This window comes from Anastrepha ludens, chromosome 6 (assembly GCF_028408465.1).
Source record: "Anastrepha ludens isolate Willacy chromosome 6, idAnaLude1.1, whole genome shotgun sequence".
NCBI lineage: Eukaryota > Metazoa > Arthropoda > Insecta > Diptera > Tephritidae > Anastrepha > Anastrepha ludens.
In genome coordinates this window covers 24,430,876-24,448,440 of record NC_071502.1, presented here as the reverse complement: position 1 = coordinate 24,448,440, position 17,565 = coordinate 24,430,876, and the positions used below count along the sequence as shown (strand labels likewise).

Below are 17,565 nucleotides of genomic sequence, written 5' to 3'. Positions count from 1 at the left end.
GATTACCACAAAACAAGCTTTAAGCTGTGAAAATGCATTACATTGGAAAAATGCTATGGAATCGGAAATGTCAACTTTAATGAAAAATAATACATGGGATTTAGTAGACCTACCAGAGAACAAAAATGTTATAGGTTGCAAATGGGTTTTCGCAACAAAGAGAAACACTGATGGGAGTGTTGAGAAGTATAAAGCCCGTCTTGTTGCGCAAGGTTGTTCTCAGCGAGAAAATATAGATTATTTTGATACGTACTCACCTGTTGTGAGACATGCTACTATTCGATTAATATTAGCTCTCTCAGTTAAGCATCAGCTTTTGGTTCACCACTTTGATATAACTGCAGCCTATTTGAATGGTGAGCTAAAAGAAGAAATATATATGCGCCAACCGATAATGTTTGAAGACCAAGAAAATCCGCAAAGCGTTTGTCGCTTGAAAAAGTCGATTTATGGCTTAAAGCAGGCCGGCAGAGATTGGTCAGAAAAAATAAATGATATATTAATGAAAATGGGATTTAATCGGTCGAAGTCAGACTGCTGCGTTTTTTATAAAATAAGTATAAAAGATATCAATATAATAGGCGTCTACGTCGATGATTTAATAGTTGCAAGTAGTTCGAGAGAATCAATTAAGAATATTTTAAATAAATTGAATGAAATCGTACAAGCTGTAGATAGAGGTCCAATACAGCACTACCTTGGAATGCAAATCGAAAGAGATGGAAGTCGAGGTGAAATTAAAATTCATCAAAAAATGTACATCGAAAAATTGCTCGATGAATGGGATATGTCAGATTGTAAATCTGCAGTTACACCGATTCCTAGTGGGTGTGTATTACAGAAATGCCCGAATCTTAACTGTGTCGGAGACTATACTAAAAAGTTTCAGTCGTTAATGGGTGCATTAACTTATTTGTCAATTATTTCAAGGCCTGATATTTCGTTTGCTGTTTCGAAGCTGTCGCAATTTTGCAGCCATGCTCACCACGAACACTTTCTTGTGGCGAAGCATATTTTACGTTATTTAAAACACACTGTTAACATGAGTTTGCGATATTCTAATTCTGATGAGTTTGTATGTTACTCAGATTCCGATTGGGCATCTGATACTTCAGATAGAAAGTCATGCAGTGGTTTTGTGTTTATGTTTGGAAATGGACCGATACAATGGGAATCAAAGAAGCAAAATGTAATAGCCTTAAGCTCAACTGAAGCTGAATACATTTCTATGTGTCAAGCGGCGAAAGAAGTTATGTTTCAACGAAATTTGCTAAGAGAAATAGGATTCAAGCGGTACGTCGAGTTTCCAACGGTCATCTACTGTGACAATCAAGGAGCTGCGTTTCTGGCGAAGAACGAGTCAACTAAGAAAAGGAGCAAACATATAGATATTAAGTTTCACTATATTAGAGAACAATGTAGTCTAAAAGAATTAAAAATTGAATATGTTTCCACTACAGATAATGTAGCAGATGGTTTTACGAAAAGTTTAAGTAAAATCAAACATGAAAAATTTTGTAAAAAGTTATTGACCAGTATAGATATAGAATTCAATGAAATTGTTTAGTTATACATTTTTTTCAAAAATGGTGTGAATTATGGTTGAGCCGGAGTATGTAAGATCATATACTATAATATGTTAAGAGCGACCCTAATGTATATGTAAGATTATATACTATGTTAAGTACAACCCTAATTCTCCACTATGTTTTTCCGTTATCACTTTCCAATATGATACTGTAACATTATATTACATTTTAATAAATCTTGAACCGCCTAACGCTAAACAACGTGCTTAATAGCTAACAATACCAAATATACAGCGTTTTGGTTATACTGAAAAAAAAATTGAAATGTTCATATTATTTAAAAACTGAATGGTCAAAACTAAAGCAACCCACATTTTTTTTTCTTAAGTACGGCTTTGTTTTGTTGTTTTTAAGTTAATTTCTCTTCCTAACGGTATTTACAGCTGAGTCAAAGTTCGTTAGAATAATTTGTGCAAAACACGTGCGGATTTAATAGGACAAAACATTTCATACGGGAAATCAGCAAATATGGCCATAAATGCGTATTCAAATGAATTTAAAAATAAAATAATAAGTGATTGGCAAAGTGGTTTATTGCGACACAAAATTAGTGAGAAATATTCAATAAATAATATAGAAGTGTAATATCGCGACTTATAAAAAAATTTGAACAAATGGGTTCTATTTCTGCAATCCATAGTGGAGGAAGGCCACGAAAGACTACACGACAAGACGACTCCACGATTAAAAGAAAAATTCAGAGTGATCCCACAGTCTCTTCTGAACAAATAAAAATTGATTTAAGTTTGCCGGTAAGTTCTAGAACGATCAGAAGACGAGCAGTGGAGGCCGGACTTTTCAGTCGACGACCTGCTAGAAAGCCATTTATTTCCGCCAAAAACAAAAAAGCGAGAAACTGTATTATTCTCTGATGAATCCAAATATAATTTGAAACATTCAGATGGAATAAGGCGAGTAAGAAGGCCAAAGCAACAGCGAATAAATCCGAAGCATTGTATAGGGGCCTATTCATCGAATAGAGGGAATTATGGACCGTTTCATGTACACAAACATCCTTAAAGATGTAATGCTACCACACGCTGAGGAGGAAATGCCACTGAGATGGAGGTTCCAGCAGGATAATGATCCGAAGCATACCTCTAGGCATTGTAAAACGTGGTTACAGCAAAATGCTATAGAGGTCTTAGACTGGCCAGCTCAATCTCCCGATCTCAATCCCATTGAGAATTTGTGGGAGATTGTAAATTCGAAAATTAATAGGGAAAATTGCAGCACAAAAGAAGCCCTGTTTGAAGCGGTTAAAGAAGCCTGGAACAACATTTCTCCGGAAATTATTAGTAATCTAATATCTTCTATGCCAAAAAGATGTTCTGAAGTTATCAAAAATAATGGGTTTAGTACAAAATACTGAAGAATAAAAACAATTATTTTCGCTTTTAATGGGGGGCGCTTTAGTTTTGTCCAGACAAGTTTTAAATAATATTAATAATTTTTAATTTAATTTTTAATATAAGAAATGTTGAAAATTTTTTGTTATGTTTATTAATCACCAAGATAATAAGAAGAAACAAGGTGTAAAAGTAAGTAATATTCGATGTTATTTGACATGCCATTAGGGGGGTGCTTTAGTTTTGGCCAATCCTGTATTTATGTTACAAAAAAAAAAAATTTATAAATAGTCAAAATTTGAAATAAAAACATATATGTATGTACATATGCTACGTATTTACATGTACTTATATACATGTTACAAAAACAAACAAAATTTTATAAAATAAAATTTTTATAAAAATAAAAAAAAATTTTGCCAGCGTCACTTATATATTTTACGATAATACAACATTTTCATAAATAGTATGAATTAGAAAACCTAAGTTAAATGCTTGCTGGGTTAACAATTACTTTATACATTTCTCCTCAACGACATTTCAGGGCAAGATGCAAATACGGTCGTAAAAAAACTAATTTTTAAGCTTTTCCTGGGGGTTCTAGAAGGACCCTAGAAGGGTGGGACTTTCATCGTTATAATGGTGTGACTTTGCTCTTTCTATTGGGTGCGGTGGGCGGTAGCTCACCCCCTCTCCCCCCCCCTCCGCCCCCCATCCAAATATAACGTGGTAGTAATGGAAAGTTTAGCCGAAAATTTAACATTTCCGATGGGCCAATTCGCAACTTTTTAATCCTCGATTTGTTTAAAAGTGATTATATAGAAAATACTTGCCTTTGCTGCTGCTTGATTTTGCTGCTACTTGATTTTGCTGATTGCTTCTGGAACTTGCAATGTTTTAGCAGTTATATTAGAAAAATGCATCAAGCCAAGCTTTACAATTTTTCCTGAGAACTACCCCAACTGCTGGCATGGAAGCGCTTTTAAATTTACCGCTACATTTAGCAATACAAGAGGAAGCTACTATGCAAGCACTCTATTTTCATATAAAAGAAAAACTTAAACCAGTAAGTAGATCTTACTGGACACCTCAATATCTTGAGCAGGGTTCAACATGCCATAGGCATAACACTGGCGAATGGCCAACTCGTACTCAATTTTACAAAGATAACCTTGTATCGGTTATCTTCCCGTCTAGGGAAGAGTGGCATACTAACCCAACATGGCTAAATGATGGCTCACAAAAATAGTGCACAGATGGTTCCAAAACGCTCCAAGCAGTAGGCGCAGGACTAGTGGGGCCTGGAGCACAGAAATCCCTAACACTAAGTACAGATACAACAGTTTTTCATGCGGAGCTCTTCACCATAATGGAAACAGTAGAAATCATATTCCAAAGAGGGTTCGAGAAAGTAAAAATTAAAATACTTTCGGACAGCCAATTGATTCTCAAAGGCTTGAATAGCTTCACACTGAAATCAAAAGCCCTAATAGGGTGTAACAATGCACTCAACAAACTGGCCACTCATAATCAGGTCTCACTGATTTGGGTACCAGGACATAGGGACACGAAGGAAACGAGAAGGCAGACTTTTATGCCAAAAAAGGGGCAGAAGGGCTATTTTTTGGACCAACCTCATTTTTCGGCTTTAACAAAAATAATATAAAACAGGAAACCAAAAAATGGATCCAAACTAAAATCAGGGAACACTGGAACGGCACAAGCGTCCTTAATCAGTCCAAAAAGTTTTTGAACTTCAATGCCAACAGAGTAAAATATGCTTTAACCCTAGATAAAAGGGGCCTCAGATTACTCTGTGGAGCACTTACAGGTCACTTTGCCTATAATAAACACTTTAACACAAAAGTGTTATCTAGTACAAGATCATGCAAGTTCTGCTGCGATGAAGAGGAGTCTATGGAACACTTAATCACCCAACTATGAGGCATTAGGCCACAGGAGACACAGAATCCTGAGGTCGTACCTACTAGAGAAGGAATACCTGCAATTGCTCCCTCCTAAGGAGCTGGTTCGATTCCTCGGTAGATTAAATAATTAGAATTAAGTAATTAGGAGCGCATAATAGGTCAATCTGGTCGCAGTGCATAAAAGCCTTAGCCTAATTTGTACCACCATTACCATTAAGTTCAAAAAAGTAGATAATCTAGTTATATGTGAACCTTTTATTGTACATAACAAAGTCGCTCTGTAATTTAATAATAGGTTCATATGTAACTAGATTTGGGTGCTCCTTTCTTGTACCGTCTGGAGTAGTGCTCGAACCTTCTCCGTTATATCAAGAGCTCTGGTTGGCTGGATCTGATATCTGTCCGTTGGAGGTCTCATAATGGTATCAAAATGACGCTTTAGTGATACTTGGACTCTGGGGGAACGGTAATGCAACCATGACGTAACTGCGGGTCCCGTTCAACATTAGCTTTGCCTGAACCGCAACCAGATCCCGGTTTAAAAACTCTGTAATGCAAAATGATTAATACAAGGTGAAATCCAAAATAAACAAGACTGGCGTCATAAAAATGTTTTTGATGGCGCCATCTTTTTAATGAGTTAGTGTGTTGGAAGTTACATTCCTAGCTGACTTCCAGTGAAAGCTTGGTGACATTCGATTCAGTGGAAGCGAAGTTATTGCATCTAAAGTGTCAGTATGTTTGTGCCATCGATACAAAAATTAATTTCGAACAAAGGACTAATATCAATTTTTTTTTTAAATCTGTAAAACGTTTACCGAAACATTTTAATTCATGAAAAAAGTTTGGGCTGAGCACGTTTCATTTCGCACAAGTTAACCAAGGACCAAGGACCTCATTAAAGAGGCGAGAAAATACGAGAGCTTCCTTTACAACATTGTAACTGGTGATGAAAAGAGGTGTTTCCAACATAAACCTGAAACTAAGCGTCAGAGTGTCGAATGGAAGACCCCAGACGAGCCACCAGCCAAAAAATCGCGTTTGGAGAAGTCAAAAATCAAGTTGATGCTCATTTGTTTTCTCGATTCCAAGGAGTTCGTGCCAACGGGCCAAACCGTCAAATTCGCCCTGTATACCGCGAAGGAGGAAGCTGGCGCTTATTGCATGATAATGCATCGTCTCAGCGATCTACTCTTGTGACTGATTTTTTGACTAGAAATCGCATTTTAATCATCAATCACTCAACGTATTCGCCTGGTATGGCTCCCTTGGTCTTCTACCTATGCGGAAAATTGCATTTGACCATGAAAGGAAAACGTTTTGCGTCCGTAGATGCCATCCAAAAGGCTTGTCCGACATCCTGAAGGACATTCCGGATTCCGGTTAATGACCTGAAACACCTTTGGGTATTTGGCCGAGCTCCTTCTCCTATTTGTGGTGTGCGTCTTGATGTTATTCCACAAATGGAGGGACCTACAGCTTCAAGCCGACTCCAAACGGCAGATATTTTTTATGAGGTGCCTTTTCATGGCAGAAATACACTCGGAGGTTTGCCATTGCCTACCGAGGGGCGACCGCTATTAGAAATTTGTTTTTCTTAATTTGGTGTTTCACCGAGATTCGAACCTACGTTCTCTCTGCGAATTCCGAATGGTAGTGACGCACCAACCCATTCGGCTACGGCGGCCGAATAAAGTTAATTTTGCACAAACAGAAAAAGAAATGTGTTTTTTTTTGTTCGGCTCCGGGCTTTTCAGCCCATGTATTAAGTCGTCAAAGGTTTAGGTGTAGTTTTGATTTCACAATTTTTTATTATTACAAATTTTATAAATACAAAATTAATAGAAAATAATAAATATCTAGTACATTCACATACATATTCGCGTATATTGGCTAGTACAGCGCACTATTGGCATAGCCGTTTAACATTTACATATATATATGTATGTATGCATTCATTGTTTGTATGTATGCACTACCCATTGGACTTAAGTATGTATTTTTTTTGAATTCATCGGAAAATAAATAAATAATTACAGCTATATGAGTGCACTAGAGCCGAATGTAGATCAATAGGAACACAAAGTGAGAGAGTGATGATGTTAATGAAGCTGCTTGGTACCGCTAGCTGAGCGCTAATACCAGTAATAGCAGTGCAGTTGCGTTACGTGTTAATTTTTAAACTAAATGCATTTTCTTCGTTCATAACTAAGCCAACGTCACTTACATGCATATATGTATAGTGACGTCATAAAATCGTTTTCGTAAGATCCATTTTTAAGGCCCTACAGTGTAGTTCATATTATAAAATTAAGGTTTAGCTTTGCATTCGTCACTTAAAATATAAAATTTAATACTATACATTGAATTGGAGGTAATTCGAGCTGGAGCTGGAGCTGGGCGTATTCCCAATACATTTTTCATATAATAAGAATAAGAATAAAATGTATGTGTGTAATAAATTTTGTGTCGGTGCCTAATGAACCGGCGCCCAGCGCCTAGGCCTCTTGATGCTTTAGCTTATGGTTTTCTCTTCTCATTTCCCCACCTGCATACCCCTGCAGGTTTAGTTAATTGCTAGCCTCGTCAGCGTCCACATCTTCAATACCCCTTAATTTATTTTGTTCCGCTGTTGCTTTCATAAGACTTTGCATCATCGTATTAGAGTCCACAACCAAAATTGGTGTACAGCCATCCTTGAGATGCTCGTTTTGGCTATCGTACATTTCGCGGGAGATACTGCGTGTGAAGGAGAAGCGCAAAGATTTGGTGCGTGTAAGCTTCTTTTTGATTGGTGGTTTGCCAATGATAGATTGCGGTTCCGAGACGACCTTCTCTTTTTCGGGTGTGGGCGAGAGCGCAGGCACATCGCGCAGAATGTCATCGGCGAAAGCTTTAATTACACCCCAAGCATCGGCTGGAATGGGGAAAAGAAGAAATTAGTTTTTGTTAGAAGAGTAGCAATAATTCAATTTTTTTTTGTTTTAGTTAAATTTTGCATTGCCACTCTTTAAAAGTGTGCTTTGATCGTTTGCTACTTACTTATATCCTTCTCGGTCGCATGTTCGTACGTCACGCAGAAACGTATCACATATTTGCCATTCACCATCGATGGAATCATATGCATCTTCCCGGAGTGATTGATCTGTGCCAGCAGCTCTTGATTGTATGTGTCGGCTGCGCGCATACGGAAGCACACCAAACCCAGGTACACATCGTTTCTCACCTCGAAACGATCATCCTTGCGTACGAGCATTTCGAATTTCTTCGCCAATGCCATGTGATTGCGTATGTACGCTTGAAGTCCCATGATGCCGTATGAACGGAATACGAACCACAGCTTGAGTGCACGAAAACGACGACTCAGCGGTATGCCGTAGTGTCGATAGTCTATCGCCTTTTCGTGTTCATGCTGCAGATACAGTGGATTGACATTGAGTGCTGTCTTCAAGCTCATCACATCCTTCACCCACATGGCGGACGTATCAAAATTGGTCAGCAGCAATTTGTTGGGGTTTGTGTTGAATGAGTCTGCATACTCGAGACCTTCGGAGAATTTGCGCATTTCCGGCAAAATAAAGGAATTGCCCGCATATGCGCCATCCACATGGAACCATACATTCGGCAGTTCTCTGCACACTTTGCCGATTTCTGTGAGATTGTCAAAGGCACAAGCGCCTGTCGTGCCCACGGTGGCGACTACGAAGAACGGCGTTAGCCCAGCATTTGCATCATTTTGCATCGCTTGCCGCAACAAATCGACACGCATGCGTCCACGTTCATCAGCCTCAATGATGCGCAACTTTACGAGCGCCATTTTAGCTGCCTTCTCGACCGAAGAATGTGCCTCCTTGCTGGCGTACGCTATCAATTGCGGCAAGAAGACGCTTTCGTGTATCTCTGAGCACATGCCTTTCAACTTTTGGATGGAACGCGAACGTGCAGTAATCATGCAGACCAGTGTGCATTCGGAGGCGGAACCTTGTAGAGCGCCACCGCCGCGACTGCCGGGTAGATCGCTGATAAAGGCTTTCGGCAAACCAAGCGCCTTGGCATACCAATCGAGCACTATGGTTTCTAGTTCTGTGGAGGCGGGGCAGGAGGCCTGTAATGGCGTGACAGAGAAAAGAAGACATTAATATAAACACACATACATACGTACATACATTTGTAAAGGGTGATCGGATTAGAGGTAGAGGTTTGTTTTTGACAGATCACGCGTGACTACTGTCAAACTAAATATACAATTAATTTCAGTATTCATAGACATTTTATCTTGGAGAGATTTACGCCTCGATAACTTTTACAAATCACGCAATTGTTTTACGAAAATCGACGCTCTGTGAAAAGTGTTCATCGCGCGCACAGGCCAACTTAGCGATGGTCAGCGACGAGACCTATTTTTGGCTTAATGGCTAAGTCAGTAAACAAAATTGCTGTATTTGGGCCATTCAAAAACAGCCCTTACGTCCATTGAAACCGCTTGGTGGGTTGAAGGAATCATCGTGCCATATTTCTTCAAAGACGATGCAGGCGCCAATGTAACAGTGAATGGCGAACGCTATCGCGTATGATAAACGACTTTTTGATGCCGGAAATGGAAGACCGTGGTCCCAACAAGACGACGCTACTTGTCATACAACCCGTGAAACAATGGATTTACTGCGTCGTCGTTTCGGTGAGCAATTTATCTCTCGTCTGAGACCGTCTGGATTGACCACCAAAATCTTGTGATATCACACTTTTGGACGGCGCAGAAGCGTGGACGATAACAACATCCGATGAAGTGAGGCTTGGAGTGTTTGAGAGAAAGATTCTGGGCAAGATTTTGGATTGGAGAGATTAAGACGAAAGCTGTATGAGCTTTACGACGACATAGACATAGCGCAGCGAAAAAATATCCAGCGGCTACGTTGGCTGGGTCATGTCGTCCGAATGGATACAAATACGGATACGCCTTTGAAAGTATGCGATACGGTACCAGCTGGTGGTAGCAGAGGAAGGCCTCCTCTACGTTGGAAAGATCAAGTGGAGAAGGTGTTTTCAACTGGCGCCGGTTAACACGAGAAAAAACGACTGACGCGCTTTGTTAAACTCGGCCAAAATCGCCTAAGTGGTTATCGCGCCAATTAAGAAGAAGATATGCAAAGTTTAAACGCTTTGTGGATAAACCCTCTCCCTGCATCCCATTGGTCTTTCTCTTTCACCTCACCTCCTTCATAATGGTATCACAAAGGACGAATCCGTTTTTCTTCGTCCAAGTATTCCTTGGGCAACCATACCAACCTAACCTTAACCTATGGATAAACCAGCTTCGATTGAGGCATTGGCAGCTAACATTACTAAAATTATTCACCAGGTACTGACCGATCGACCGAAGTCCTCCAGCGAGCCATTCAAAATTGATGTTTACGGTTGGCCGAATTACGGCGTAGTTGCGGCCAACATTTAGCGGCAGATTAATCACCTACCCACTGACAAGTCCGAACAGAAAACTGTCAAACTTGCTACTAAAACTTAAAGGAAAGACATTCGGTTGATGGTCGGTATCATTACAGGACACAACCCATGGGGTCAGCCTATGACCCCCATTGGAATCATTGAGGACGCAGTGTGCCTGTCATGCTTGGAGAAGGCGGATAGCACTAAGCACTTTCTCTCTGAGTGTCCTGCCTTTGCTAGAGCACGGCTACGAGTTTTGGGGCCCGATGTCGTGAGCACGGGAAATATTTGTTCTCTCAAACTGGAGGATATTTACAGATTTGCCAAAGAATCTAAATAATTCTCACACGACTAACTATCTCTATCTCTGTCTCTATTCTTTCATATCTCTTTCTCTGATATGTACTTTTCTCCTTCCCTTCTTGACTATCCACCGCCTTTTCAGAACTTTAAATACAATGAGCTTTTTAGCCTGAGTGTTTTAGGAGCCACCAAATCTCCTTTTGCTCCTTGGCTCGACCTTTCCAAATTTCAATTTCAATCACCTACCCGGTCAGAAATCAAATAGATTAACATAACCAACACAAGACAAATGTCGAAATCTTTAAAAAGTAAATCAGTATTCAATTTGAATTTTCGTTGTTTTATTTCAATTTAAAATCGGATACCTCTAAATTAATCACGTTTCACTTCGAAACAAGAGTAAACTGCAAAACTTACCCATGAGAAGCCGATTGAGCCGATCGCAGCGCTGAGCATATCACCCAAAATCGAAGGAAAGGAGTTGCCTGATGGGAAGTATGCGAAAAATTTTGGATGATTCCAATGTACCACACCAGGCATCACTTTTTGCTCGAAATCAGCTAGCACATCTTCGAATTTTTCCGGTTTCAGTGGCGCCTTGGCTGTAAACGAAGAAACGAAGAGAAAAATTTGGTTGGAACCATCAAACACATGTCGATAAATAAATAAACAATTAGTAACTAAATTTCATCAAGACGATTGGCATTGACCATTGCAGTGATTTAGATGTGTGTGTGTGTGTGTGCATGCACATATTTGTATACATTTTTATGTGTATTTGTGTGTGTATGATCGAGACAAATGTTTACGCCCACAAATTAAGTGTGCGCCCGGCATGTTTCTACATACATACATATTTACATACACGCCAAGCATCTTGAACATTTCAATTAGCACTTTCTCAGTGTTCTTACGTCGAACGATACGGCGAATGAGCTAATTGGATGCTAGTATATCAACAAATTGGCAGGTACACAAAACACAGGCATATCTACATATGTGTGTGTGTATGTGCGTAGATGTTTTGTTATTTTTGGCAAAGCGCAAAAATCTACAGCGCATAATAAAAAGCGCCTAGAGAGTTGCTAAATACATCAATAAAATTTGCATGAATGCATGAATGAACTACACACACAAACATACAATACATATGTACATACATACACACATATTTTTCTAAATAAATTTTGCTTTGCTGGCTGGTGGGATTAAGACTGCCGCCATTCCTTTCTTTGGCAGAGTTAAAAAAATTTGATAAGTGGCCTTTGTTGTTTTTCTCTGTTGTATTTGTTGCCTATTAATTAGCCACTTATGAAGCGCTGTACTATATTTGCGACCACTTACTCATTTTTCTATTTCTCTACTGAGGTGCGCATACTTTTCGCCTCACTGTCGAGTAGTGGCGTGTGGACATGGCAACATTGGGAGCTGTGAAATTCAGTGGCAAAAAATGTGTGATTCAAAGAAATCGAATTGTGTGTCCCTTAGTGATTTGTTTTTTTTTTTTTTTTCATTTTGAAAACAATACAGAAAACTAAACAAGTAATTTTTGGCTGTCAAATGGCCCACGCAATTTTGTCGCCTTTGTATTAACAATATTTAATTTACTTTCTATAATTTCTCTGCGTCAACTATTACATTTGTTTTTTTTTTTCATTATTATTTTCACAATTATTTAAATGAATTGCATTCAAAATTTTGTTTTACACGCATAGTTGAGTTTTTGTTGCCCAGTTCAGCGTTTCTTTCCTTACTTCCTAAACGTACGAGACTACAAAATCGATTGGTTTTTACACTGCATCTTTCACACTTCGCTTCGAGCTGTCATTTTGAACTTTTTTAAACAGGTGCTAATTGAGTTATGCACTCGCAATCTGCATATTTGCTTTACTGGCCTTAGTAATAGCGTGGCGCATTCAATCTAGACAGTTTTTGGCCGAGTTTGCCCAACAACTTGTAAGCTCTAGAAATTTACATGCACTGCCTTCGAATGGCAGTTGTTGTGTTGTTTATGAGAAGCTTTGCCATGGGAAAAGTGTTAACGGAGACTGGTTATAGCGCGGCGTAGGAAGGAAAACGGATCTGCATGTGAAGGCACCCCGCAAGACACTAACCACCTTTTCACAGGCTCCTTAAAACCCATTCAGCTAACACCCCTCTCCCTTTGGACCCAACCTGTCGAAACAGCAAGTTTCCTGGGTCTACCTTTAGATGAGTTAGACGAAGACGGCCGTTGATATTCACTACACTGACAGGGCTTGTATTGCTACAACAACAACAACAACAACGAAAACGGATGTTTAGTTTCTTATTTTCATTACGCTAAACTGACAGGGCTTGTATTACTGCTACAACAACAACAACAACAACGACAACGGATTTTTATTTTCTTATTTTCATGCCCTAGAACGCATAGCATTTAACTCCCGGATATGGGACGTCCTTTGGGCACCTGGATATGGCCAGACTGGCTTTTAGGACTTTGGACGTGAATTTAATATATTTTTATTATAGCTAACGACTTGATTTTCCAAACAGCTTCCTTAATTTTCTATCGATTTATGGATATAACTTTTAAAAAGGATCCTCGAACAGGACGCAAAAAGGCCAGACTCAGGTGCCTAAAACTGAAGGTGTGTCCAACGGAGGGTTAAACTAACAACCGTCCGAGATGCCACTTGCTTGTGGAATACTTCGAAAACCAGCAAGACACTATTAAATGGCAGTGTGAGCAAACTTGTGGCCGAAATATGTATATGGAGCGTTGCAAAATTTCTTTAGATATTGGGTAGGGATTTCTCAAATGTAAATAGAAGAGAAAAGTAATTTAATTTGATTCTACTAAGTCTTTTAATCCTTTCTCTCACATCTCAAGCAGCGGTTAGTAGGTTGAAATGGTGATTGATCCAGAATCCAACTGGCGCTTCCGCACCATTTTGTTGCCACATCCTCGTTACTAACTTGTTTAACGGTTATCTACAGCATGACTATATCCAGTTTGTGCAGTTTAGGAACCTTATTCGGTTGTTGACATCTAACCCAGACCAAAAAGCTCGACTAACATTTAAGTTGATAGTCCAACGGTAATCAAGATCTGTGGCTTATTGACAGTTCACTTGAAATTATTTGTGGCATATCTGACTTTTCTGCCGGTACATTCCGAATAACTGATTTGGGCGCCAGGCAGGCTGCAATGTTATTGCAGAAAATTTTTGTATATGGAAGTTATTTTTGATACTAATTTTCATACTGTAAATGAAATGAAAAATAACCAAAACGTTCAATGAAATGAAATAAGGCTCTTGTGGTGAGTGTTGGAGGACGCTTTTAAGGCTAATCACAACGCAACTCGCGCAAATGTGGAGAGGAGGTGTCAAACGGCCAGTGTCCGATGGAAATAACTACTCTGAGATTCGGCATTAAAGTTCCTAGCTTAGTAGCTGTTTGGAAAACGTAATTATCATGTAATCTTCTAAGCATATTCTTCTCAACTGCGCTGCTTACACGCGGTTTGGTCCCCACTTTATCAACACTTTTGAAACTCTAGTGGAAGTGGGTACGTGTATTCATATATGTATGTAACTCGGCTGGTGTGAGTTTTCTTGCTACCATATAGCGGTTCTCTAGTTAATTGTGATCATTACTATTCACTGTCCCTAATATTTTCTTGTTTTGTTTTAATTGATTTTTTCTTCGCTCCTTTTTCCAATCTCATTGTGTATGAATGACAAAATGTGCCCATTTTATATTATATTAAATTCCTATTGTTTCGCGTGGTAGCATAGGACCACAAGGCCATTGCGATTAGAATAATTCGTTTGTTATATTTTGTTTTTGGTCTCATTATTTACCTGGCAGTAGTGTTTTTAGGTATCCTGGATCCAAAGTTGGCGCCACATCACGTTGTTCAATATTACTGGCATAATCACAAATATAATCCACCATATCCTTGCCATATTTTCTAAATTCTTCGGCATTCATTTTATTTGTTTATTTTTTTTTAATGCAAAATCTTATTGAACTCTTAATACTTTCGAAAAAGCCTTGTGCTTTTTTTTTTCTTTTGTTTATTTTGTACTAATTTCGCTGATAATTGAATTGATTTTTATTTTCACTTCAAACGTCACTTTAATAAAATTCCTTAATTTGATTTGTTGCACTTTCTGCGAATTACTCTTTCTTTTACGCTTTCGTCACTGCGAGGTATTTTATTTGATATTCACTTGCTATCACTATATCCGTGCTTTGTGTGTGTGTGTGTGTGTACAAATACACTATTTGTATGAATGGTGAGAACAATATCTTACCACTTCCTTTTCACGAATGACTTAAGCTTTGCCCAACTCAACGTCTTTATATTGCCAAGCATATGAACGAGTACGTTCGGATTGGCGGAGATCGTTGCTTCGTTAATGTGGGCTCGTTCGCTGCTCTGTGTATACGAATGTATGGTTGAGTGTGTATGCAAATTTGTCTATTTGTGCTGCACAATACTCTCCTCAGTATGGCTAACAATGTTTGATTGCCTTTAACGCGTTTGATCTCCTCGTCGTTGTTGCCTTTTACGTGGGGGCAGCACGAGCGCGTGATCATTGATCATTGTGATACGATAATGCAAACGCATACATGTATGCATATAGACATGTACACATATACTTGTGCACAAAAGTGTTGGAAGGGGTAACACTATTGCCGGCATCGCATAATACCATTAGTAATGAAGAATGTGTTGTGGTTGTAAGGTAGCCGATAGATTGTTCAGGTAGCCGATAGATTTTATCTGCATTCATTCCTTATTTAGTGGTTCACGTTTGGGTTTGTTGGCGCGATCACTTGCACATACAATCAATCATTTAATTGATATTTGGAATCCCCACTAAGTCTATATACGCATGTATGTACGTACATACATAGAGTCGCCAGTTTTTTTCCAAGCATGAAAAATTTTTCTCGCGCCATCGGAATTGTATCTACATACAACCACATTGATGTAGCATTTGAGAAGATTTATGCCGAACTCTTATTAGTGAATGGAAAAACCAGGAATGAATGAAATTCGCCGTTTCGCAGCTAGTTGAGAATTTTCGCACCGCTTGAAAATGGAATGTTTTTTACGTACTTGCAAATGTCGTAGAAACATTTTCATTACTCAAATGAAGAGTTATTAAGATGCTCATGACGCTTACGGGCGTGCGCATACATGCCAATGCATATATTACATAACTGTGTTTACCTATACATGCATAATACTTACGTACATATATTAGGGCAGATCAATTTGCATGTCATGATTTTTTCGACATCGTTTTTGGCATGTTTGGATTCTACATGAAGTTATAAGGAAAATGTCACTTTCGTGCATTACAAAGCTACAAGCAGCTGTTTTTAATTAACCAAAAAATTGGGAGGTAGTTATGGCCCTGGAGGTGAAAAGTAGAAAAATACACCTCATTTTGAGAGGAAAAAGGATCTAAAAAAATATTATTTGCAAATACTTTGTTAATTGTAACAAAAAACAAGTGCGTGTAGCCTAGTGCACATAACAGAAGTCAAACTTTCAAGGCACAAAAAAAGGGGGAGAGACCCGAGAGAGAATGAGAGAGAGAGAGCGAGTGAAAGAATATACAGTCGAACCTCAATAAGTCGAACTTCGATATCTCGAATATTTGATATCTCGAATCAAATTGCTTGGCAATGGCGTTTAGAGTGAGAATTGTGTGTAATTTTTACTTGATAACTCGAACTTCTATTACTCGAATATCTTGATAACTCGAACAGGATATTTGGCGCCAGCTTTGATAAGTCGAAATTCCGGGGGATGTCAGCAGTTGGGTCACTGCACTGTTTAAGTCCACAGGTATTTTATTAGTAGTTCTTACGCGAAAATAAACTCTGTTGACATGGCATCAAAACGTTGTTTAAAAACTTTATCTATTGATGAAAAATTTAAACTAATAAAGGAAGTAGACATGGGTGCGCGAAAAAAAGATGTAGCTGTAAAGTATGCTATTCCAGCAAATACAGTGTCAACTATTTTAAAAAATAAACAAACGGTTATAACTGCAATCGAAAGTGGTGGTGCAAGTGGGAGTTCAAAGAGACTAAAAAAGCCAACATACGTTAATGTGGACAAAGCAGTTTTAGAATGGTTTAAATCGGCAAGAACACGGAATTTGCCTATATCCGGAGGGTTACTTAAAGAAAAAGCATTGGAATTTAGTCAAAAATTAGAACAACCGAATTTCAAGGCAAGCACTTGGCTCGATAATTGGAAACGAAAGTATGCACATTCATAAAATAAATGTGCAAGCTGGCACCTAAAGTTATTTTTTTTTTACTAATATAAGATCTGGTATATGTCTTAAAAAGGCAACGTGATGTTTTACCTCATTTATTAGAAGGTTATCAAGTACGGGACGTATTCAATGCAGACGAGACGGGCTTATTCTTTAAATGTCTTCCAGATAACACCTTAATTTTAAAAGACCAGAAATTCCATGGAGGAAAGCACAGTAAACAGAGAGTTACGTTGATGATTGCCGCAAATATGGATGGATCAGAAAAATTGAAATTACTCTTGATAGGTAAAAGTAATCAACCCCGCTGTTTTAGAGGTGTTAAATGGTTACCTCTCGACTATAAAGCATATTCAAAGGCGTGGATGACGGGAGCCCTTTTTGAAAAATGGCTTCTTAACTTAGACAAACAATTTGGAAAAGCCGGAAGAAATATTCTACTTTTTCTTGACAACTACCCAGCCCATCCTAAAGACATCCAACAGAGATTAAAGTTTATCAAACTTGCAGTTTTTCCCCGAATATGACATCAAAATTACAAAAACTCGATCAAGGTGTCATACAAAATTTAAAATGTCATTATCGTCGCAGAATTTTAAAAAATACTATAAAATGCTTTGAAGTAAACAAAAATCTTAACATTATATTAATGAACTGT

The 17,565-nt window shown here is 38.5% G+C and overlaps 1 protein-coding gene across 1 annotated transcript; it reads right to left on the bottom strand.

Annotated features, from left to right (window-relative positions):
• Positions 1-6,646: 6,646 nt before the first annotated feature.
• Positions 6,647-14,947, bottom strand: LOC128868028 (aromatic-L-amino-acid decarboxylase). The gene is made up of 4 exons (XM_054109744.1): positions 14,463-14,947; positions 11,029-11,213; positions 7,909-8,971; positions 6,647-7,783 (listed from the first exon to the last, which is right to left on the bottom strand). The coding sequence occupies exons 1-4, from the start codon at positions 14,590-14,592 to the stop codon at positions 7,437-7,439; spliced, it is 1,725 nt and encodes a 574-aa protein (XP_053965719.1). The 5' UTR covers positions 14,593-14,947; the 3' UTR covers positions 6,647-7,436.
• Between the last annotated feature and the right edge of the window lie 2,618 nt (positions 14,948-17,565).